We start from the raw sequence: 24,537 nt of genomic DNA, 5'->3' as shown, positions 1-24,537 counted from the left end.
CTTTCTTACTCTTACAGAAAATTCTAAAGGTAAAAATAAACAAACGATGAATAAAAGAAGGAAACCCGAGGAGGATGAAAAGAAATTAAATATGAAAAGACTGCGAACTGACAATGTTTCAGACTTTTCTGAGAGCAGTGACTCCGAAAATTCAAGTAAGAGAATAATAAATAATTCCTCAGAGCAGAAGTCAGAGAATGAGTTGAAAACTAAAAACACTTCAAAGATAATTGGAGAAGAAGGAAAATCCCAGAATAATGAGAAGGCTGGAGAAGAGACACTAATAGGTAGCCAGGCTCCGTGGGATCAAATGCTGGAAGATAAAAAACACGAATTATCAGAGAAACAGAAATCTGTTGACCCTCACCTTCATGACAAAGTGATTATCCATTCAGCAGAACAATCCACACTTTCTGATCATAATCCTAATGATTTACTTCAGGAATGCAATATGGAAAAAACACATACAGCAGAATTATTACCAAAGGAGAAGTTTGAATCCAGACCACCCACACCAAAATGTGTTATTGACATTACAAATGATGCTAATTCAGAAAAGGTGACTCAGGAAAACTCGAGCACATTTGGCCTTCAGTCATTTCAGAAAATGGATCCTAATGTTAGCGATTCAAAACATTCTACTGCAAATACAAAATACTTGGAAACAGTAAAGCAAGATGCTGATCAGAACTGGGTTGGCGATGCTGTTAAAGTAGATTTAACCCAGCCAGGTGTTAGGAATGCTTCTTCAGGAAATGATCACCTAAATGCGGAAAAAGAAAAAAATCAGTATGCCTCTTATATGTCTTCTTTAAGTATAGTTCCTGTCACAGAAGATAAGCCACGTAAGCGAAGTCCACCCCCAGAGACTACAAAATCTAAACTGAATGCTACAGTCGATGGTCACAAGACAAAATCCAATCCTTCACCTGAAGTAGTTAAGCCTAAAATGACCCACTCTCCTGATTCTGTAAAGTCTAAACCCACTTACACAAACAACCAGACTGCTAGTGAAAGGAGGCTGGCAAATAAGGTAGAACATGAGTTATCAAGGTGCAGTTTTCATCCAGTTTCTACTCGAGGCAATACATTGGAAGCTACAAAGAGTCCTCTCATAATTGATAAAAATGAGCATTTCACAGTTTACAGAGATCCTGCACTTATTGGGTCAGAAACGGGAGCTAATCACATTTCACCTTTCTTAAACCAGCATCCATTTCCTATTCACTCTTCAGCCCATAGAGCCTGTTTAAATCCAGCTACACATCACCCTGCCTTAAACCCTGCACCCCACTTACTAGCTGGATCATCCAGTCAAACTCCATTGCCAACCATTAACACACACCCGCTAGCTAGCGCTCCGCACCATGCTGTCCACCACCCTCATTTGCTTCCAGCAGTTTTACCTGGTGTGCCTGCTGCTTCCTTACTTGGTGGCCATCCACGGTTAGAGACTGCCCATGCCAGCAGCTTGAGCCACTTAGCATTAGCACACCAGCAACAGCAACAGTTGTTACAGCACCAGTCACCTCATCTTCTTGGACAAGCCCATCCGTCTGCTGCATATAATCAACTTGGACTTTATCCAATTATTTGGCAATATCCAAATGGAACACATGCCTACTCAGGACTTGGTTTACCTTCTTCTAAATGGGTTCATCCAGAAAATGCAGTTAATGCTGATTCTTCCCTAAGGAGGGTAAGTTACACTGTGCTTTTACCTTGTATCGATATATATGTTATAAGTACTAGTCAACATGTGGCTGCACCAGTTTTGTGTAAGAATGTAAGGCCTTAGATGTGTCTTAGCAACTTTTTTTTTAAGTTGTTATATTTCCAGTTAGATACATTATGTTCATGTGTTAAATAAGACTTCTTATTCCATCATGGGTGGTGCCTTTAAGAAGTAGGCACCAAATATATTAAACAACACTAGTAGTGGTTCAGGCAGTGGCACAGTGGATAAAGCACTGGATTCTCAAGCATGAGATCCTGAGTTCAGTCCCCAGCAGCACATGTGCCAGAGTGATGTCTAGTGTTTTTTTCTCTCTCTCTCCCTCTCCCTTTCTCTCTCCCTTTCCCCATATTTAAGTAAAATATAAAAAACCAGTAATATCAAGTATGATAATGGATGTCATTATTAATTTCAAGGAAATAGACTTAGTAAATAGCTTACCTGGTAGAGCAGACATTTTCCATGCTCAGGGTTTCAGTCTCTCTCTCTCTCTCTCTCTCTCTCTCTCTCTCTCATATATTCATTCACGCTCTTCAGTACCTTATGGGAGCATCTACATCAGGAAAGCTTCATGGTGTTGTGCTGTCTCTTGTTTCGACCTGAAATTTAAAAAATAAGGAAAGAGAAATAGTGTGCGAGAAAAGCACAAAACTTTTTTTAAACCTAAGTTATCCCTAACGCTATTTTTTTTTGATCCAGTAGTCCATTTAGGATATCACATTAAATTGTGTTATGTTTACTTAAAATCCTCTTGGTTATTACAGTTTCTCATATTCTCCTTGTTTATGATGCATTTGACACTGTTTTTTACTTTTACTGAGAGGGTTAATGCTTTATCATGCAGTCATTGTCATGTGCCTATATTTTCATTATGCACCTGGCACCAGTTCTCTTCCAACCCTCTGAACCCCTCCACCCCCCAGAATTCCTTGTTCTGATGCAATATACCATGACCAGTTCACAGTTCACTTTTGCTTTTTTCCTCCCTGTTCCTAATTATTAGGTCTCACTTATGAGTGATAAGATCATCCGATATTTGTCCTTTTTTTTTTATTATTGGCTTATCTCACTTAATATGTGTTCCAGTTCCATCCAAGATGATGCAAGGAGACGACTTCATTGTTTTTAACAGCTGAATTCCATCATATGTATATATACCACAGATTTTTAGCCGCTCATCTGTCTCTGGCCATCTGGGTTGCTTCCCAGTTTGGGCAATTACAAATTAAAGGCAAAAAACTCTTTTAACAGACAAAAATAAATTCTAGGATACATCTTAGTCCTAATAGAACTCAGGTTGCTCATAGAGTATCTTCCTGGACCTTATTAGACATCTTTATTTACTTATATTGTGGTTAAAATACATAAAAATAAACTTGTCATCATTTTTAAAAGATTTATTTCATGAGAGGTAGGTAAAGAGGAGACCACTCTTTGTTTTTCTTTCTTTCTTTTTTTTTTTTTAAATCAGCACTGCTCAGCTCTGGCTTATGCTGATGCAGGAGATTCAAGGCACTAGAGCCTCAGCCATGAGTCTCTTTGCATAACCATTATGCTATCTAGCCCCGCCCAAGAACACTCTTGTCATGTGTGGATGCCATAAATTGAACTTAGGGCCTCATGTCTGTATCCAGGGTTCTGCTATAGTACCACTTCCCAGATTGCCATCAGGGTCACTTTTAAGTGTCCTGTTTAGCATGATGGAAATTTGCATTGTTGTACAACAGACCTTTATAGCATTTTCATGGTGCAAAGTTAAAACTGCCCTTTGAATGGCACCTGCCTCATCCTTTCTGCTTCTGACTTGAGAGTGTATTGACTTTTTGTGGCTTAAACTACATAGTATTCCGTTGCGTGTGTCTGCCATGTTACCATGTGTATTTTGTTAGAAAATGATCCATTGATTAGATGGAGTTTTGTGTTAACTTCTATACCAAGTTATTGTGAATAATGTTAAAATGAAGATGAATATTTTTTGGCACCTCTCTCAAGTTAGGCATGATCTCTAGTATTTTATAGAAAGAGGTGACTTGGTAGGCAGTGTTAGTGAGTTTCTTGTTTATTGAGGGAGAATACTGTTCTCGCAGTAGCATTAGAAGATGTAAGGATGTTATTCCTCCTGTTAGAGTTTGACATGACTTGTTAGTACTTGGAACAGCAATATTTTCCTGAGTACTGTAGTTCACATGTTGTGATTGTTGGCCTATGTCACCAAGTGTAATGTTAGTGGTGCTTGGATGTAATTGTAACAGTTTTCAAGGATATGTGTTTCTGGTTTAGCCTCACTCCAAATATCAACCCCTTTGGCTCAAAGAAGAGCCTACTTAATAAAGTGCCCATTTAACTGTGTATTAGAACCAAGGCTTAAGCTCCCAATTACATATGGGAAATAATCACGCAAAGGGGAAGGGTCACAAGCAGTTCTGCAGCGTTAAGGTTTCTGTCCTTTTCTTCCTCTCACTCAGTCTGGACTAAGGAAAAGTCCACCCCTTTCTACTTCATTTTCCGTATGTTTTGGTTTTAAGATTCAAGAACATCACAGTTTCTTCTGCACCAACATTCCCATATATATTGTTGACAGGATCTCACTTTTAGAAGAATTACATTTGCATTGATCATAAGTTTCCCATTCTTTATTTATTGATTCCCTTTTGTTGCCCTTGTTGTTTTATTGTTATAGTTATTATTGTTGTTGGACAGGACAGAGAGAAATGGGGAGAGGAGGGGAAGACGGGGGTAGAGAAAGATAGACACCCGAAGACCTGCTTCACCGCCTGTGAAGTGACTCCCCTGCAGGTGGGGTGCCGGGGGCTCAAACCGGGATCCTTACGCTGGTCCAGTAATGCTTTGTGCTACGTGCACTTAACCCGCTGGTCTGCCACCCGACTCCCCAAGTTTCCCATTCTTGATGATGCAACTGACCTTGTAGTAGATGAAATCTTACTATAGAAAATGTACAGGAGGGGGTAAATAGCATAATAGTTAATGCAAAGCAACTCTCAGTGCCTGAGGCTCCAAAGTCCTAGGTTCAATCCCCCCACCCCCGTACCACCGTAAACCAGAGCTGAACAGTGCTCTAGTAAAAATAAATAAATATAAAAAAAGAAGCTCTGTATTAAAAAAGAAAATGTGCAGCTTGTGTTTGAAGTCAGGAAGGGTCACTAATCAGTATATCTTCACTGAATTGAAAGCAAGCCTGATAAGACCCATGTACCCACATATCCACCTTTGGTATTTTTTGCTGAACTAGAAGAACCTAGTGTATTAGTATAGTAACAGCCTTTTTTTTAAAAAAAAAAAATTTATTATTTATTGATTCCCTTTTGTTGCCCTTGTTGTTTTATTGTTGTTACTGATGTCATTGTTGTTGGATAGGACAGAGAGAAATGGAGAGAGGCGGGGAAGACTGGAGAGAAAGACACCTGCAGATCTGCTTCACTGCTTGTGAAGTGACTCCCCTGCAGGTGGGAAGCCTGGGCCTTGAACCAGGATCCTGATGCCCGTTGTTGTGCTTTGCGCCACCTGCACTTAACCCGCTGTGCTACCACCCTACTCCCAGTAACAGCCTTTATGTATGTCATTAGATAGTTCAGTTTCAGCTTAGATGTTGATGTCACCAGAATGCTGCAAAAGGCATACCAAATATATGAATGATCAATTTAATAGACCTTTACAGCACCACATTCAATGGTCCAACAATGTTTATAACTTAGAGTGAAATTAAGTACAACTGGGTCTTGGAAGTGTAATTTTCTGCCAGTTCTATGCAGAGTATTATACTGAAAAAAATCATTTATTTATTTATTCCCTTTTGTTGCCCTTGGTTTTTTTATTGTTATAGTTGTTGTTGTTGGATAGGACAGAGAGAAGTGGAGAGAGGAGGGGAAGGCAGAGGGGTAGAGAAAGATAGATGCTTGCAGACCTGTTTCACCACCTGTGAAGTGACTCCCCTGCAGGTGGGGAGCCAGGAGCTTGAACTGGGATCTTTACGCCAGTCCTTGTGCTTTGCGCCACCTGTGCTTAACCCGCTGCGCTACTGCCGACTCCCAAAAAATCCTTTCTTTTGCTGACCAAAATTTTGTTAAATAAACTTGATTTTCATTTCTTTCCTGGTGAAATATATTTTAGGAATAAAAATTTGTTTATTTTAAAAAAACGTTTTTTTGTGTATAAAAACAAACTGAGAGGAAAGGGAAAGAAGGAGAGACAGCGAGGGAGATACCTGCAGTACTTGCAGAGCTTCCTTCTTGCAGGTGGGGACTTGAACCTGGGTCTTTGAGCATTGTAATATGTTCTCAACCAGTTGTACCACTTCCTGGCACCTAAAATTCCTGTTTATTAGCAACTTATGTTCACTTTGTGTTAGAATCTTGGGAAAGCCTATAAGCTGGGTTCAAATGTGAGCTAAAGATAATGACAACAAGATCTGCTTTCAGTCAAATAAATACCAATAGATTTCTGGAAATTACTATTTTAATGTGATCAGTTTTCTACATTATATGGAAAAATCCATTTAATTATATTGGATATGTAAACTCTGAATATTGCTTATATGATTCATTTTGGAAATGTCATGTGCTTTATAAATATACTGCTACTAACTTTTTCTGTGCTACTGTGTTTAAATTTTCTCTAGGCACTGAAGTTTGATTTTTTTTTCCCCCCTTCCAAATAGAATTCTCCCAGTCCTTGGTTACATCAACCTACCCCTGTGACCTCAGCGGATGGTATCGGGCTACTTAGTCACATTCCTGTCAGGCCTTCCAGTGCAGAGCCTCATCGACCTCTTAAAATTACCACACATTCCAGTCCACCATTGACAAAGAGTTTAGTAGATCATCATAAAGAGTGAGTTTCACCAATGCTTAGGATTGACAAATATGTCAATATTTGGCTTATGCTTACTTTTAAGTAACATTTTTATTGATTTACTTACTATTGGCTTACAATACTACATAGCTTTTGGCAGTATAGTTTTCTGCAGTTTTTCTTACTTCACTTTCTCGACAGATAGCTTAATACCTGAAACTAGATTTCGAAAAGGTACTTTAAAAAATTTTATTTGCTGTTTACTTGATCTGTACAAAGTATGCTTTACTTTCAAAGCTGAGTTACAATGCATAAAAACTATCTTTGCATCTCATGAGGAAACATGTCTATTGAAACTTCTGTGTATTATCTTAACAGAGAACTGGAAAGGAAAGCTTTTATGGAACCGTTGCGTGCTGTTGCATCCACATCAGCAAAAAATGACCTGGATCTAAATAGGTCACAGATTGGAAAAGATGGTCACATGCATAGACATTTTGTGGATCCTGTACTGAATCATTTACAGAGGCCATCCCAGGAGACTGGAGAAAGATTAAACAAATATAAGGAGGAACACCGTCGAATTCTTCAAGAAAGTATTGATGTTGCTCCCTATACAACTAAAATTAAGGGGCTTGAGAGTGAGAATTATTCCAGAGTAGCAGCATCGTCTTCTAGCCCTAAAAGCCATATCATCAAGCAAGATAAAGATATAGAATGCTCAGTATCAGACCTTTATAAAATGAAGCATTCGGTGCCTCAGAATTTACCCCAAAGTAACTATTTCACTACACTGTCTAATAGTGTCGTCAATGAACCACCCAGGTCTTACCCATCCAAAGAGGTTTCACATATTTACACTGAAAAACAGAGTAATGCCCTTGCAGCAGTGACTAATCCTCAAACTCTGACTTCATTTATATCCTCTCTTTCAAAGCCTCCACCTTTAATTAAGCACCAACCAGAAAGTGAAGGTTTAATAGGTAAGATACCAGAACATCTTCCTCATCAAATTACATCTCATTCAGTTACAACCTTCAGAAATGATTGTAGAAGTCCTACCCATATGACAGTCTCTTCTACCAACACACTTCGCACTATGCCTGCTTTACACAGAGCACCAGTATTTCATCCACCAATTCATCACAGCCTGGAGAGGAAGGAAAGCAGCTATAGTAGCCTTTCCCCTCCAACTCTAACTCCAGTCATGCCTGTAAATGCTGGTGGGAAAGTGCAGGAATCACAAAAGCCTCCAACTCTAATTCCTGAGCCAAAAGACTCTCAAGCAAATTTTAAGAATTCTTCTGAGCAGAGTTTGACAGAAATGTGGAAATCCAATAATAACCTTAGTAATGAAAAAGCTGAATGGCATGTGGAGAAAAGCAGTGGAAAGTCACAGGCTGCTATGGCATCTGTCATTGTGCGTCCACCTTCTCGTACAAAACTCGATAGCTTCCCAACAGTGCAGTCAGCTTCCAAAGATCGAGTTAGTGAAAGAACTTCAACTGGGGCGAATCAAACAGATTGTCTCAAATTGGCAGAAGCTGGAGAGACTGGAAGACTCATTCTGCCAACTATGAACTCAGACAGTGCTCATATAAAACCTGAAAAAAACTTTCAGGCTGTCTCACAGAACAGTTCAGTCAGGTCTGCTGCAAATACAATGTGTAATACCCAAACAGATATACTTACATCTGCTGCCACTACTACCAGTGTTCCCAGCTGGGGTAGTTCAGAAACCATTTACTCTTTATCAAATACCATTTTGGCCTCTAAGTCCTTAGAATGTACCTCTTCAAAAAGTGTCAGTCACCCATTGGCTCAGACACAAGAATGCAGAGTCAGCACCACAGCTCCAGTACCACCAGCTACTAGTAAGACGGGAAGTGCTGTTCAGCCCAACGCTGGGTTCTCAGGCACAACTGATTTTGTCCATTTAAAGAAGCACAAGGCTGCACTGGCTGCAGCTCAATATAAGAGTAATAACAGTGAGACTGAGCCTAATACTGTGAAAAATCAAGCGTCTTCATCTCTTCTCTTGGATAGCACTGTAGTCTGTAGTACAGTGAACAAGGCAAATGCTGTAGGAAATGGCCAAGTACCCCAGTCAAGTCAACCAAACTATCATACTAAACTCAAAAAAGCCTGGCTTACCAGACATTCAGAAGAAGACAAAAATACCCACAAGATAGAAAATTCAGGGAATTCTGTATCAGAAATTATTAAGCCATGTTCTGTCAATTTAATAGCCTCTACATCTAGTGACATACAAAATAGTAGAGATAGTAAGATTATAGGTGATAAGTATGTAAAGGATGATAAAAACAGTAGGAGAAAACCCAAAAGAACTTACGAATCTGGCTCTGAAAGTGGAGATTCCGATGAAAGTGAGAGCAAGTCAGAGCAGAGGACTAAAAGGCAACCAAAACCAACATATAAAAAGAAGCAGAATGATTTACAGAAAAGAAAAGGTGAAATAGAAGAAGATTTAAAACCCAATGGGGTTCTCAGCAGGAGTGCCAAAGAAAAAAGTAAATTGAAGTTACAGAGCAGCAGTAATAGTGGTAAGTAAATTACCTTTTTTGATTGGAAATATAGCTTACTGCAAGAGTACGTGCGTCAGATGTGTGAGATCCTGGGTTTGATTCCAACCAAAAAAATGGTCTTGGGGCACTTGGAAGGGAGCTTATTGGGGTGCATGAAGCCCTGGATTTCATCCGGGCCCTCCATAAAGAGTCAAAGACAATAAATATATGGAATATAATTTTTTTAATTATATTAAAAAAGTGAACATGATGATAGTGGTTTCTCTCAATTAAAAAAAGATTAATGTATTACCTGGGGGTAAAGTGGACTGTATGCTCTTGTGATAATGGTCTGGTTCTTTGAAAATCAGTAAGGTGTATTTTGACTTTTTAGTGCTTATTGACTTTATGTGCTTCTTGACTTTTCTACATTTCACATATATCCTGTAAGAGGAGGTGGTGGAAGACTTTCTCTCCATATTCTTAAAGACTTACAGAAAGGTGTTACCTAGTATTCATTTTAGCAAACACCAGATGTATAATGAATATACTAATTACTTAAAGCTTTTTTTAATTCTTTTTATTATCTTTATTTATTCATTGGATAGAGATAGTCAGAAATCGGGAGGGAAGAGGTGAAAGAGAGGAAGAAACACCTGCAACTCTGCTTTACCACTTGCAAAGCTTTCCCCTGTAGATGGGGACTTAGAGGCTCAAACCCGGGACTTTGCAGGTTGCAACGTGCACTTAACCAGGTGCAGCACCATTTGGCCCCCTAATTACTTAAAGTTTTGACCATTTCTAAGAGTAAGAGCTATCAAAATGCAGTTCTGCCTGATAGATCAAAAGTGGATTCCTAATATCAGGAATCCACTATTTGCTATGCATGCTTTTTAATCATTTTTATTGAGGGCTTTATGCTTTACATTGTAGTTGTTGAAACATGGGTATGATCTCTAATCTCTTCATGGAAGTTCTCTGCAGGAGACTCATCCACAGCTTGGCTTCTTTCCCATCATCATGCAGTAGGTTCTTCTCCCTTCTTCCCCAGAGTCCTTTGCTTTGGTGTAATACTCCACACTCAGCCCAAGTTTCTGTCTGTGTTTCTTAAATTCCACCTCTATAAATGAGATCATTTGGGTGCATACTTTTTTAAAAAATGCTACAAAAACTTTTAACAGACATGTTTATGTTTATAACAAGAAAGCATATGAAATAATGATCTCATCACATGTCAAGTTAAAGCATGGATGAACTACCACTATGCGCCTATTAGAATGATCAGAGTCCAGAATACTGAAAGCAGTAGGGATTTGTTGTATTGATATGGAGCAACAAGAAGCTTCACTCCCTGTTGGTGGGAGTGCAAAAAGGTTCAGCTGTTTGGAAAGACAAATTGACAGCTTCTTGCCAAAGTAAACCTCCTCTTACACAATCTAGTTATTGTGCTTGATATTTAGCCAAGATTTTAAACTTGTGTTCACAAAAATGATTACACGTGTGTTTATCTCTTATATTTATACTTGTCAGAACTCGGAGGCAACCAAAATGTGTTTCAGTAGGTGAATGGATAAACTATATTATATCCAGAAAATGGAATATTCACAACTGAAGTAGAAATGAACTAACATTCCATGGGCAGGGAGAGAATGGCTTGGAGGGACTTTAAGTCATATAACAAAGTTAACCCAGTATATAAAGGTTTCATATTGTATTATTCCAAGTATGTGACCGTCTGGAGACAGTAAAAAGATTGGTGGTTTCTAAAACTTGGGCTGGAGAACAGGAAGAAATAGATATTGCTGAACACAAAGAATTTTTTAGGCAGTGAAGCTACTCTGATTTTTTAAGGATGAGTACATGTCATACTGTGTCCAAACTCAGGATGTATCTAACACACCAAGAATGAACACTGTTAACTATTACCTTCATGATTATGAAACACTAATGTATCCTCTATCATCCTTCTCATGCCTGTTGACAAACTTGCAAACTTATTGACACTACTTTAGATAGTCTTTAACAATGGATTAAAGTACAGCCAGTTGAGAGGTACTGTGGTTTTGCATGCTCATTTTTCAAGAAGAACTTGCTTAGTAAGTTTCAACTTACTTGAACTTTTTTGCGTGTTTCTACTCTAAGGTAGAATTAGTCGCACATCATTAGTACTTACTATAGTGTGTTTCTGTATGTTTTTATTCTAGAAGTAGTTTTCCTCAGTTTTTGCTTATTTCAGGTTTGTTGCACAATGTAGAAAGCAGTCAATAGTTCCACTTTACAAATATATACACATATATTAAATACCTGACAGTGGACATTCACGAAGTACTTTTACATTGGATGCTTAAAGGTTCTTATTTGTGGCTTTTCACTGAATGAGGTTTTCCCATACTAATGTGGAAACCAAAGGCAAAAAGTAAAGGAAAGAAAAACAGGAGAACAGAATCAGAAAAGGACTGTCAGAAAGTTTAAGAACAAAGGAAAAGGGAGTCGGACGGTATAGCACAGTGGGTTAAGCGCATATGGCGCAAAGCACAAGGACTGGTGTAAGGATCCTGGTTGGAGCCCCTGGCTCCCTACCTGCAGTGGGGAGTCACTTCACAAGTGGTGAAGCAGGTCTGCAGGTGTCATTCTCTCCTCCTCTCTGTCTTCACCTCCTCTCTCCATTTCTCTTTGTCCTATCTAACAGCGACGACATCAGTAACAACAACAATAAAAAGCAAGGGCAACAAAAGGGAAAATAGATAAACATTTATTTTTAAAAAAAACAAAGGAAAACAAACTCAACTAGAGACAGGCTGACTGAAGGAAAATAAAGTTAGAAGAAAGAGGGCCACAGGCCACGGAGTATACAGAATTCTTGCCATTTATTGAAAATTGGATTGTATACAACATTGTTTTCTTTTTCACATCTTCTCCTTTATTTCCCTCGCTGAAATCCATTTAATTGTTTCTCCTCTTTAATTTCACATACTCTGTGGTGTCGGATATTCACATGTTGAGCTGAACATACAGGAAACAAGATTGTAGACTTCCAGCTTTAGACACTTAGAAAACTGTTGAGAAGCATAATGATAAACTAAGTTTTAAGGAGTTGCATACTCTTTGTTTTGAGATTTGAAAGTAGGAGTTTTCAAGGAAGAGTGAGTTCTAAGACTGAGACTAGAATCAGTAACTCCCTCCCTCCATCATAGCTCTGACTAGCTTCTACTTACAGAGGGTGAGCAGCTGACAGGCTGTTTTAGGTTCCATTTACTCCCAAGTCTCAAGTAAGTGACTATTGAATGATGCTATCTTAATCATGGGGCAGAGTTGGCTTGATTTTGTTCTGGGCTTTCTTTAAGAGTTGGGAGTTTATAAATAAAGGAACTTCTTCTTAGACTAAATTAAAGGTTGAAATAATTCTCAACTTAAGACCATGTAACATGACCAAACATAATTATCCATGCATAGCTCTAAATTATATAAATCTAATAGTATGTTTCTAAGTATTGGGTTGTTGAAAAGTCATGACATGTTTTTCTGTTTTTTATGCAAAAGTGAGTCATGTTTTCTAACAACCAAATAAATTCTAAAGCCTCCTAGTTGCCATATCAACTATTTTGGAGATACCTTCATTTCTGTTGCCTTTTGTCACTGATAATCAGAAACTGTTTGCTGCTTCATGTGTAATTTTATTTTATGAAAAAGAAGTCATGATACATAAACAGTGAGTAGTCTAAAGATTTTTTTTTAATTCTAAGCCTTCACATATTTTAAGGCAACAACATATGATATTCTGATTTCTAAAATGCAGTCCATACTAGAATTATCTTCAGTGACTAGAGGAAATGCATACCTTATACAAGCCTTCTAAAAACATTTGTACCACTAGTATTTGCGAATTTACGTATACATACTCATCTATGTTTTTATAATGAATAAAACATTGCTTGCCCTAAGTTAGAAACAGAATAGAGGAGACCATATAGTTGTAAAGAACCAGGCAGTAGCAATTCTGAAATGCTTAATAATTGGAACCTATTTAAAATAGGTCATCATGAAGTTTAAATGCAGTACTTCCTACATTTACATATGCAATATTTCTGTAACTGGACTGCATTACATTACTAACAGATAAATGACAATTAGAGCTCAAGACAAGAGACTTCATGTTTCTGAAAGAAGTTCATAGTCTCAGTTCTGCTTATGTTTCCAAAAGTGGGCATCATTGGGAAAATATAGGAGTAAGAAATAACTTTATTATTTCAGTTTCACAAGAATATCAAACTGTGGGACTGGGTGGCATTTCTCCTATAAGAGAGCATATGTTATAATTCTCGGAGACGAGGTTTAAGCCCTAGTCCCCACCTGCAATTGGGAAGCTTCCTGAGTGATGAAGTGCCGTAGGTGTCATCTCCCCCTTCTTCTGAGTTTCTCTCTATCTCTATAAAAAAGAAACATCAAAGTATATCTCCTGTATTTGTTACATACACCGCTATGCAAAGTATGCTTGTCTCTACATAAGTTGCTTTTAGAGTAACTTTTTTTTAATTTAACTTCATTAGCCAGTACTTTATGCAGTGTGTTATTTCTGTGCTATAGGAAACTTGCGTAAGCCAATGTTGTTAAAACATCTAAGTGAAAATGATTTATGAATTGTGGCAATGATGTATGGAGTCCAGTAAATATTATCTGCAGATATCAGGCTGTATAATTAAAGGTGTTTTTTTTTCTTTAGATTTTTCTACTGCCTTTCTACCATAAAAAAGACACCTGTGTTACTACTATTGGCCTTTTTTTTTTTTTTTTACACTTTTTGAAACTCTTACTAAATTGTACTGCTTTTATCAATATAGTGATAGCAAGATGAGGCATAATAAGGGAGAGATACTGTGAAAAAAAGTCATAACCCCTCTTTTCCAGACATTGGTGTTATAAAACCACTTTATTACAGTTATCACAGATAATTTGTATTAATGTTTTTGAGATAAGGCTATTGTTAACACTGTATGTTTTAGTGCTACGGGTTCAACTTAATTTTTTTTATATTTACTTATGTCCCCTTTTGTTGGCCTTGTTGTTTTATTGTTGTAGTTATTGTTCTTATTGGTGTTGTTGTTGGATAGGATAGAGAGAAATGGAGAGAGGAGGGGAAGATAGAGAGGGGGAGAGAAAGACATGCACCTGCAGATCTGCTTCACCGCCTGTGAAGTGACTCCCCTACATTTGGGGAACTGGGGGCTCGATCCAGGATCCTTACGCTGGTCCTTGCGCTTCGTGCCATGTGCACTTAACCCACTGTGCTACTGCCCAACTCCCAGCTTCAGCTTGATTGAAATGTGTGATGCCATGCCCTGCTCATCACCAGAGCACCAATGGTCCTCTATGCTCTGCTGTCAACTTCTAGCAACCTAAGTTTTGTAGTTGGAATTCTAAGAATTTTGTTTTGTCTGTTTCTTTGCTTTATTTATATTCCACTTGAGTGAAATCATGCAGTATTCGCTATGTCCTTTTGTTTTTATTTCTCTTAGTATAACAGTCTCCAGTTAGATGCATGTTGTCACAGATGGCAAGATTTATTCTTTTATAAGATTAATTTTGTATGAATGCCTACATTCAATATTCAGAGTTTAATATGTAAAATTACTGTTCTTTTCTAGAGTACTGATATAAAACTTCATTTGGATAGTAGGACGGTAGAAAATAATAAAAACATTGCTCTGGATTTTTCAGATATTGGTGAATACCTAGAACTGTAATCTCTATGGCTACTCTGCAGTGTTAAATATTAGCATAGTTGTTTTGTTCACTTGGCTATTATCTCAAGGAGTGTGCTGTCCTAGAAACATAGAATCTTGCCAATACTTTCTTATTGGTTTTACAGCTGGCATCCCTCGTTCAGTATTAAAAGACTGGCGTAAAGTCAAGAAGCTGAAGCAAACTGGAGAATCCTTTTTACAGGATGACTCCTGCTGTGAGATTGGGCCTAATTTACAAAAGTGCCGAGAATGTAGGCTTATTCGGAATAAAAAAGGAGAGGAACCAACTCACTCACCAGTATTTTGTAGATTTTACTACTTTAGACGGTAAGTGAAAATACATAATTGGTTTATTGGTACTAGAAACTATACTGTTGTTCTGAGGCTTTTGTACATGGGAGTGAGTCTTGGAACCTCTTTATTTCTGAAACATGCAAGAATATTAAGCTTTTGTGCTAGTTAACAATAGCTAGCTTACATGAATGAATTCATGTTTACATTGCATTTATTTATGTTTTCTTAGAGCACTGCTCAGACCTGGCTTATAGTGGTGCTGAGGATTGAACCTGGCACCTTTGGCTCCTTGGATATGAAAGGGATTTTGCTTGGCCATTTTGCTATCTAGGATCCTAGTCCTATGTTACTTTTATTAATGACTTTTTACTCTTTTGGTTTATTCTTTAATAAGTAAATGTTGGCGTTTTTCCTATAAAATGACAGTAAAAAAAGTAGATTTGCAGAGATAAGAAAATCTTGCTTTACCTACTTATTTAGGAAAAAAGGAATCTTGGAAATTGAAAACATATATTTAGGTAGAGATAATAGCATGAAACTGAAATGAAGTGATGTAGCAAATGGAAACACTTGGCTTAAGAGAAAGGGAAGATGAAAGTGGAAATACTTCAGTTGGTAGAGCATTAAGCTTGCTTGCATGAGACTTTCATGTGAGCTCTTATCTCATCCAAAATAATTTTCTTTTTCTTTCTTTTTTTTTTTTTTTTACCAGAGCACTGCTCAGCCCTGGCTTACGGTGTTGTCAGGCATGAGAGTCTGTTTGCACAACCATTATGCTATCTCCCCCACCCCAAAATAATAAAAAAAATTTTTATTCAAAGAAGGAAGGCATATATAATAAAGGCTGGAAATGGGGCCTAAAAGCAATGTTGACATTATCTATCTTTTCAGTTCTTCATTTTTACATGCTTGTAAAGAGCTTCAGTTACCCTGCCTGAGATTATACAGAGTAAGTACAAGTGAGGACTAGCCACCAGCCTAGAAGAATGGTATAAAGAGGGAGTCCGGCTGTAGCACAGCGGGTTAAACGCAGGTGGCGCAAAGCGCAAGGACCAGTGTAAGGACCCCGGTTCGAGCTCTCGGCTCCCCACCTGCAGGGGAGTTGCTTCAGAAGCGGTGAAGCAGATCTGCAGGTGTCTCTCCCCATCTCTGTCTTCCTCTCCTCTCTCCATTTCTCTCTATCCTCCTACCCAACAACAATAATAACTACAACAGTGCAACAAAAAGGGAATAAATAAGTAAATAAATATTACAAAAAAAAGAATGGCATAAAGAATTTCACCCTTGTTCTAGAAATCACATTAATAAAGTCTGATTTTTAACTAGTGAATAACCAGATAACGGCAGTACTCTAGCAGCATTTTAACTCATCATTTTCCGCTGTCTGCTTTTGACATTGTCATTTTTGTACTGCTGTAGAAATCTACATAATGTATGCATATTTGAGGAACTACACTGTTTTCTGCTTTTAAAACAGACTTCTGTCTTGATGTCTACTGTTTTTATGTCTTGATGTTGCAGGTTGTCATTTAGTAAAAATGGAGTAGTTAGAATTGATGGTTTTTCTTCTCCTGAACAATACGATGATGAAGCTATGAGTTTATGGACACATGAAAATTACGACGATGATGAACTAGATCTGGAAACTTCCAAATATATCTTGGATATTATAGGTGATAAGTTCTGTCAATTAGTAACATCTGAGAAAATAGCTTTGTCCTGGTTGAAAAAGGATGGTAAGGAAGTTTAATATTTAGTATTCATAAATGTAAATTTTTCTTGAATTTATCTTTAAAGTATGTTCAGTTTATTAGGAACATCTTAATCTAATCTTTTTAACTTTATGATTTTGATAATGACTTTTTTTATGTGAAAAGTACACCTACATGTATTTAAAATACTTTTAAAAAAAAAATGATTATGATTGGATAGAGACAGAGAGTACTTGAGAGGGGGAGGGAGAGAGACAGGGAGACATCTGTAGCCCTGCTTCACCACTCGTCAAGCTTCCCTCCTTCAGGTGGGGACCAGGGTCTTGAATCTGGCTCCTTGTACACTGTGATATGTTTGCCTAATCAGGTACGCCACTGCCTGGCCCCCTAAAATAATATTCTTTAAGAGAGTTTGAATTGAATGGACTAGCAACTTTTAATCTGATAGTGTTTACCAGTCTTAAGGATTTGATTTGTATTTAAATTTTTTACTTTAATCTTTGCTTAAAGTATGTCTATAAAGTAGTAACAATAGCTATTTCATAGATGGGTTAGAAAATACTTAATTATGTTTACTTAATGTAAAGCACCTACATACTTCTTAAGTGTTATCTTTTTCTTTAATCAGCAGATTGTTACACTGGCGTTTAACAATGACTCAGCACATTTTTGGTTGACTAACAGAAGGGAGGTAGTATAGGGTAATGGCATCTAAAGAATGGAGCCCACAGATAACACTAAAAACCCTGTAAGGGAGAGAGGCTATTTCCCTACAGCAGAATTACTCAATCCAAAACAGTAAAATTTCTGATGAGAATTACTAATTACTTCAAGACACACTATTGTTTCTTAATTAATATACCCTCCAAAGTTCTTGGTTTTAATTGTTTTTATTGTGTGTGGTATTTTTTTTTTTTAGCCAAAATTGTCTGGAAAAGAGCAGTAAGAGGAGTCCGAGAGATGTGTGATGCATGTGAAGCAACGCTGTTTAATATTCACTGGGTCTGCCAAAAATGTGGATTTGTTGTCTGCTTAGATTGTTACAAGGCAAAAGAAAGAAAGAGTTCTAGAGGTTAGTTTGTATCTTTATATAAGTTGAAATGCTGCAAAATATTTGTTTTGTGTCACCCCTCTGGTCTGAATTTAACATAATAGGAACTAGAGTTCCTAGAACTTACTGAATAGTGTAGCCATGCACACAATTTTGAATACCTACTAGTATTACTTCTTCTATTGGTGTTCCATAAAGTTCAAATCAAAATGTTTAAGAGTACACTATCACTAGTACCATTTATCTCCTGGTTCTTAAGAGTTTAAAGAATACTTTTTGTTAACATGAAATAGCCTTTGAAACTATGCTTTCTAATTTCTACCTAGTTATATATGGCACAGAGGTAGTGATCTGAATATTTATGTAGCCCATCAGTATCTCTCCCTCCCTTCCTCCCTCCCTCCCTCCCTCCCTCCCTCCCTTCCTTCCTCCCTCCCTCCCTTCTCTCTCTCTCTTTCATCTCCTTCCTTTTTCCCTTCCTCTGTTTCTCCCTTCCTCTCTTCCCCTTTTCCTCTTCCCCTCTCCCCCCTCCCCCCTCCCTCAAGATAGAGTTAAAGAGAGTCAAAGAGTGTTCTGGGAGGTGGCACAATGGATAAAGCATTGGACTCTCAAGCATGAGGTTTTGAGTTCAGTCCCTGGCAGCAGATGTACCAGAGTGTTGGCTGGTTCTTTCTCTCTTCCTGTCTTCCAAATAAATAAATGAGAGAGAAAGAGACCACAGCACTGAAGCTTCATCCTTCAGTGCAGTGGGGGCAGGCTCAAGCCTGCGCTGAGCACATGGCGAATAGAGCACTGGCCACATGAGCTATTTCACTCCCCATCATCAGCATCTTTCCTACTGACAGGACTATTAAAGCCTCACTTTCTCTGACTCCCTTAAAGATCCCAAGACTTAGGAGGTAAGTAATGGTAAACCAGTTTGAACATTTATAACTTGATTGTTTTGTGATATAGTGTCTGAATAATAATGAGTACTTCTTGAAAACCACAAAAGGATATTTGGATGTTTTCAGGTACTCTAACTTAAATCACTGGTACAAAATGTCATATACAGACATTTTATGTTTATTTTTTTTTATTAGTTTTATACTTTCATTTCTCTGCTAAATTAAAACAATGTGTTGTATTTTGTGTATGTATTGCAAACATTAGTCCTTTTTTTTAAACAAGATGATTGTTATAAGCTAGAGTCATTATTATGCCACCATTCCTTATAGATATATATTGGTTTTAAAGGTACAGTCACCATATCATAGTTTTGTATCTTGCAAATCTTATGTCATCTTTATATCATATTTCACTGTTAAATATTAGAAAAATTATATTGGTGAGATTCTTGGTTTACATAGATATTTATAGTGATAATAAGCACAGGTATATAAAATATAAATAATGTGATAACATTTACAGGCTTCTGAGTTTGGTGATGCAATTCAGAAGACTTAAAGCCATTTTGGTGGCACAGTGGATAAGGTGTTGAACTCAGTGATCCTGATTCCAGGCATTGCGTTGCATGTGTCAGAGTGATGATTTGGTGTTTGTTTTTTCTCTTCTCTCACCATCACCCTATTAACTAATAAGTCATTAGGGTTATTATTATTTTTTTAAAGCATTTTAGTTTATTTTGGATAGAGGCAAAAATTGAGAATGGGGAGTTAGAAAGAGATGGAAAGAACTCTTGTGATGCCCTCCTCTCCTCACCCCAGCCCCATTTAATCTTTAAAAATTAAAAAATAATAATTTGGTAGGCATAGATTTGGCTTCCCAGTAGAGCACTCAATTTGGCAGTGACCCGGGTCTCAAGCCCTAACACCATGACATCACTAATGGAGAGTTCCACAAGTCATGCAGCAGTGCTATGTATGGTCTTACCTCTGTCTCTTTCTTTCACAAAGTATTAAAAAACTAGGTTGACGAGACGACTTATCAGTGGTCATGTTCATGTACAAGAAGCTTTGTTCATTACTGGCAACACATTAACCAAAATAAGAACAACTTTAAACTGGATTTAAATTTTATTTAAATTGAAACTTTTCAAAAAACAGTTTTGGAATTTTCTTTTTTGTATATTGAACTTATTAAGCTTTGTGGTATTTCTTGAAGCCAAATCATAAATTATTCCCACATCATTTAATTTATAGAGAAAAGTCTCATAAAGGTTAAGGTGTTGAATATTTATCATGATGCCTTAATATGTTTATAACTACAAGATGGGAGTTTTGCTCAAATGCAATAAACATAATTATTGTCTGTACACTAGCAGCTTTTTTACATGTCTTCTGACAGTTTCTGTACATGCTTATAAACCATAAAAAATATATTAGTGGTTTCAGATTAATACTTTCCACTAATGAACTAAAGTCAGACAAAAAGCCTGTGGATACAGAAGATAGGTAGGAGATAAAAAGAGCAGCTAGTATCAGACAATATAGAGATGACTGACAACACTGGTAATAAATGATCTTTTTAGTAAAAGCACAGATGTCAAGTTGATATCCTGCAGTTAGAAACCTCTCAGAATCTGAAGTACCATACATTTAATAGGGCCAGGTGGTGGTGTACCTGGTACAGCACATACATTATCATGCAGAAGAATTGGGGTTTGTTTAAGCCTCGGGCCCTAATCTGCAGTGAGAAAAGCTTCATGAGCAGTGAAGCAGTGCTGCAGGTATCTTTCCCTCTGTCTCCCTCTACCTTCTCTTTTCCTGTCTTTATCTAAAAGAACAAAAGTGTGTGTGTCGGGGGGTGGAGATCTTTCAATTTCTCAGTTTTAAATCTGTAAGTAATACAAAAACACATTTCTTTTTTTAAAAAAAAAAATTTTGGTAATGGGTGAGGCAGAACGCCATTCTGGCATATCCAATACTAGGGATCAGACTCAGGACCTCATGCATGGAGTTCTCTTTAACAACTGACTCTGAAGCCTGTTCTTGGGCCTCAATGGGCATTTCTTTATAATCTTACAGATAAAGAGCTGTATGCTTGGATGAAGTGTGTGAAGGGACAGCCTCACGATCACAAGCATTTGATGCCAACTCAGATTATACCTGGTTCTGGTATGTACAAATATACATTGTTTTCCTAGGAATATAATGATTCTTGGTTATCTCAGATTATTTAGGGAGTGATATGTAGGGTATAATAGAATGAAAATGTAATGTTTATCTAGTATTAAACTGTGAACAGCTTAGTTACACAATTCTTTTTTTATTAGTTATTCATTCCATTTGTTGCCTTTGTTGTTTTTTTATTATTATAGTTATTGTTATTGATGTCATTGTTGTTGGATAGGACAGAGAGAAATGGGGGGGAGAGAAAGATAGATACCTGCAGACCTGTTTCACCGCTTGTGAAGCGACTCCCCTGCAGGTGGGGAGCCGGGGGCTTGAACCGGGATCCACATGCCGGTCGGTCCTTGCACTTTGTGCCACGTGCGCTTAACCCACTGCATTACCGCCCAACTACCTGTTACAGAATTCTTTCTGTAATAGAACTAGCAAGACCAACTCGTTTTTTGTGACAATGTAAGTTATCAAGGAACCATTTTAGGATAAGGTGGGAAAGGGCATACAACTCAGTTTTTTTAATAGAGGTTAGAAAATAATAGAGAACCTGTGTTTGAATTGCCAAATCTGAAAACTGAATCAGGTGAAGAAAAAAATGAAAAGGCATGGGAGTTGACTGGTAGCTCAGTGGGTTAATCGCAGGTGGCTCAAAGCCGAGGCTGGCATAAGGATCCCAGTTCAAGCTTCCAACTCCTCACCTGTAGGGGAGTCAGTACACAAGGGGTGGGTGAAGCTGGTCTGCAGGTGTCTTACCTTTTTTTTTTTTTTTTTTTTTTGCCTCCAGGGTTATTGCTGTGGCTCAGTGACTGCACTATGAATCCACTGCTCCTGGAGGCCATTTTTTCCTCTTTTGTTGCCCTTGTTGTAGCGTTGTGGTTATTATTATTGCTATTATTCATGTCCTTCGTTGTTGGATAGGATAGAGAGAAATGGAGAAAGGAGGGGAAGACGGGGAGAGAAAGATAAGACACCTGCAGACCTGCTTCACCACCTATGAAGCGACTCCCCTGCAGGTGGGGAGCCAGGGACTCGAACTGGGATCCTTTCGCCGATCCTTGAGCTTTGTGCCACATGTGCTTAACCGGCTGCGCCACCACCCAACCCCGTGTTTTATCTTTCTCTTCCCCCCTCTCTGTCTTCCCCTCCTGTCTCCATTTCTCTCTGTCCTATCCAACAACAATGACACCAATAAAACAATAAGGGCAACAAAAGGAAGTAAATAAATATTTTAAAAAATGAAAAGACATAAGAAAATTAGAGTAAGATTTATTGCCATCTTAAGGAGATTTACTGACCATCATTTTATTTTATAGTTTTGACAGATCTTCTAGATGCCATGCACATTCTCAGAGAAAAATATGCTATTAAATCCTATTGTCATTGCACTAACAGACAGAACATACAAGTTGGAAATTTCCCTACGATGAATGGTGTATCTCAGGTAAGTAAATAATAATCTCGAAAATATTCAAATAAATATATATATGTTCAATCAATTTCCATATGTGAGATAACATTTAGCACTTATATGTTTTAAACCTTTGTTTTGCTAGATAAATAAATCTTTTTGTTCTGAATAATTGAATTCTTTAAAAAATTCAGTTGTTCTCTCTTTACAGGTCCTACAGAATGTTCTAAATCACAGTGATAAAATTTCTCTGTGTGTGCCCGAGTCTCAGCAGCATAGCACCCCTCAGAAGTCTGAGAGCAATGGGAACCGCAGCCCCGGGAGTGACGCCAGCACGGACAGCAAGCTGACACCACCCGAGTCTCAGTCACCGTTGCACTGGCTAGCAGATCTTGCAGAGCAGAAGGCCAGAGAGGAAAAGAAAGGTAAATATAATTAATAATGTAAGTGTGTGTTAGGGATTGTAGTATAATCAGCAGTGTATTCACTTAGAATGACACCATTTTTTGGTTTGGGTCATAGCTTATGTTCAGTAATACATTTGGCTTAGTAGGAATGCCCCTCCCTATAGTTATATCAGATTTTATTATAGACTCATTTGTAGCTGAACATGCCATTAGGACTATCAGGGCCAATAGATTTTTAACTTTACTGTAGTTCTTATCATGACAGATACAAACTCCAGGGCATATCTAAGATATTGTAGAAGCGTACTTCATATTCAGACCAGTTTGAGTTTGTTTGCTTGGAAAACAAACTGCGAGTGGTTCAATTTTTCTTACTTCTATCTGACAGGATGTCAGATTTATCTTTAGCACATACATACTTTAATTTGATTTAAATTTTCATGACATTTTGCTCCAGAAAACAAAGACTTTGTGCTTGAAAAGCAAATTAAAGAAGAGGGAGAACAGGAGAACCCTGGTTCTCCAAACAGCCAATCGTCACCCACTATGTCCCAGAGTAATGAACAAGGATCAACCTTGCGGGACTTGCTCACCACAACAGCTGGCAAACTGCGTGTCGGGTCTACAGATGCTGGCATTGCCTTTGCACCAGTTTATTCACTGGGAACTCCAGTAAGTACAGTGAAAAGCTTTTGGTTTCTCTTGGACCTTAAATTTAGATAACTTGGTTATTGCCTTTTCTCAGGCAACAGATACAGGTGAAACAAAATTGATCAAATCAGTAGACGGGTTGCTAATGGCATTATAGTTCTCGTGAGTTAAAATGGAAGGTTTTGATTATTTTTCTCAGATGAAAAATGTTGGGGATTGTAATTTTGACCCCTTCAAGATATGAGACCTCCATAGTGTGTGTGTGTGTGTGTGTGTGTGTGTGTGTGTGTGTGTGTGTGTGTGTGTGTGTGTGTGTGTGTTGGGGGAGATATATGTTAGTGGATGTTTTTTTGCTTAAAACATTTAAATATCAGGGCTGGATAGTGGCGCAGCTGGTTGAATACACATGTTACAATGTGCAAGGACTGGGGTTCAAGCACCCAGTCCCCACCTGCAGAGGGGAAAGCTTTGCAAGTGGTGAAGCAGTGTTGCAGTTGTCTTTCTGTCTGTCTCTCTCTCTGTCACCCCCTTCCCTCTTGATAACCTTGCTCTGTCTATCCAATGCATAAAGATAAAAAGAAAATATTTACATATCAGATTTTTACTTTAACTGTTCACCAGGATATAAATATAATAGCATCGTGGTAGATACATTTTTATTATTATTTTGCCACCAGGTTTATCCTTGAGGTTTCATGCCTGCATGGTTCCTCTGCTTTCGGCAATGTCTTTCTGCCTCTCATAAGATAGTGAGAGACAGCTAAGGAGAGACACCACAGCTCATGAAGCTGCTCATTCATGTGTTACTCCCATGTGGCATGGAGCTCAAACCCAGGTCCTTGCTCATGGTAAAGGATACACCCTACTGGGTGAGCCAGCTGTCCCTCCCTCTTTATGTTTACATATATATACATGGAATCCCAGCATATGAAGTTAGGACCTTAGTGTGTGTGATGCTTCTAAGCAGTCACCCAGGCCTCACTTTTTCATCCTTTGAGATACCTTAACCCTGGTACATCATCCCAGGTGCTTCTGGGAGCTCCTCTGGCAGGACGTGCCCTCTGCTCCTGTGTTGCCATAGCCTGAGCTTAGGTCCTCATGCGTGGGCGAGCATGTATCCTCCTGAATGTGCTATTTTC

At 38.0% G+C, this 24,537-nt stretch overlaps 1 protein-coding gene across 5 annotated transcripts in view; it reads left to right on the top strand.

Annotated features, from left to right (window-relative positions):
* JMJD1C (jumonji domain containing 1C) overlaps window positions 1-24,537 on the top strand; it is a 185,643-nt gene that overhangs the window by 148,275 nt on the left and 12,831 nt on the right. For all 5 annotated transcript variants that reach the window (XM_016185673.2, XM_060192673.1, XM_060192816.1 and 2 more), the window contains 10 exons: window positions 18-1,699; window positions 6,411-6,583; window positions 6,923-9,108; window positions 14,936-15,137; window positions 16,626-16,840; window positions 17,736-17,888; window positions 20,834-20,923; window positions 22,246-22,373; window positions 22,552-22,765; window positions 23,205-23,419. In XM_016185673.2, the coding sequence (XP_016041159.1) occupies window positions 18-1,699; window positions 6,411-6,583; window positions 6,923-9,108; window positions 14,936-15,137; window positions 16,626-16,840; window positions 17,736-17,888; window positions 20,834-20,923; window positions 22,246-22,373; window positions 22,552-22,765; window positions 23,205-23,419 (5,258 nt within the window). The remainder of the gene's footprint in view (window positions 1-17; window positions 1,700-6,410; window positions 6,584-6,922; window positions 9,109-14,935; window positions 15,138-16,625; window positions 16,841-17,735; window positions 17,889-20,833; window positions 20,924-22,245; window positions 22,374-22,551; window positions 22,766-23,204; window positions 23,420-24,537) is intronic.

Source organism: Erinaceus europaeus, chromosome 1 (assembly GCF_950295315.1).
Source record: "Erinaceus europaeus chromosome 1, mEriEur2.1, whole genome shotgun sequence".
In the NCBI taxonomy this organism is placed as follows: Eukaryota; Metazoa; Chordata; class Mammalia; order Eulipotyphla; family Erinaceidae; genus Erinaceus; species Erinaceus europaeus.
The sequence above is the reverse complement of the archived record's forward strand: the minus strand, read 5'-3'. Positions and strand labels throughout refer to the sequence as shown.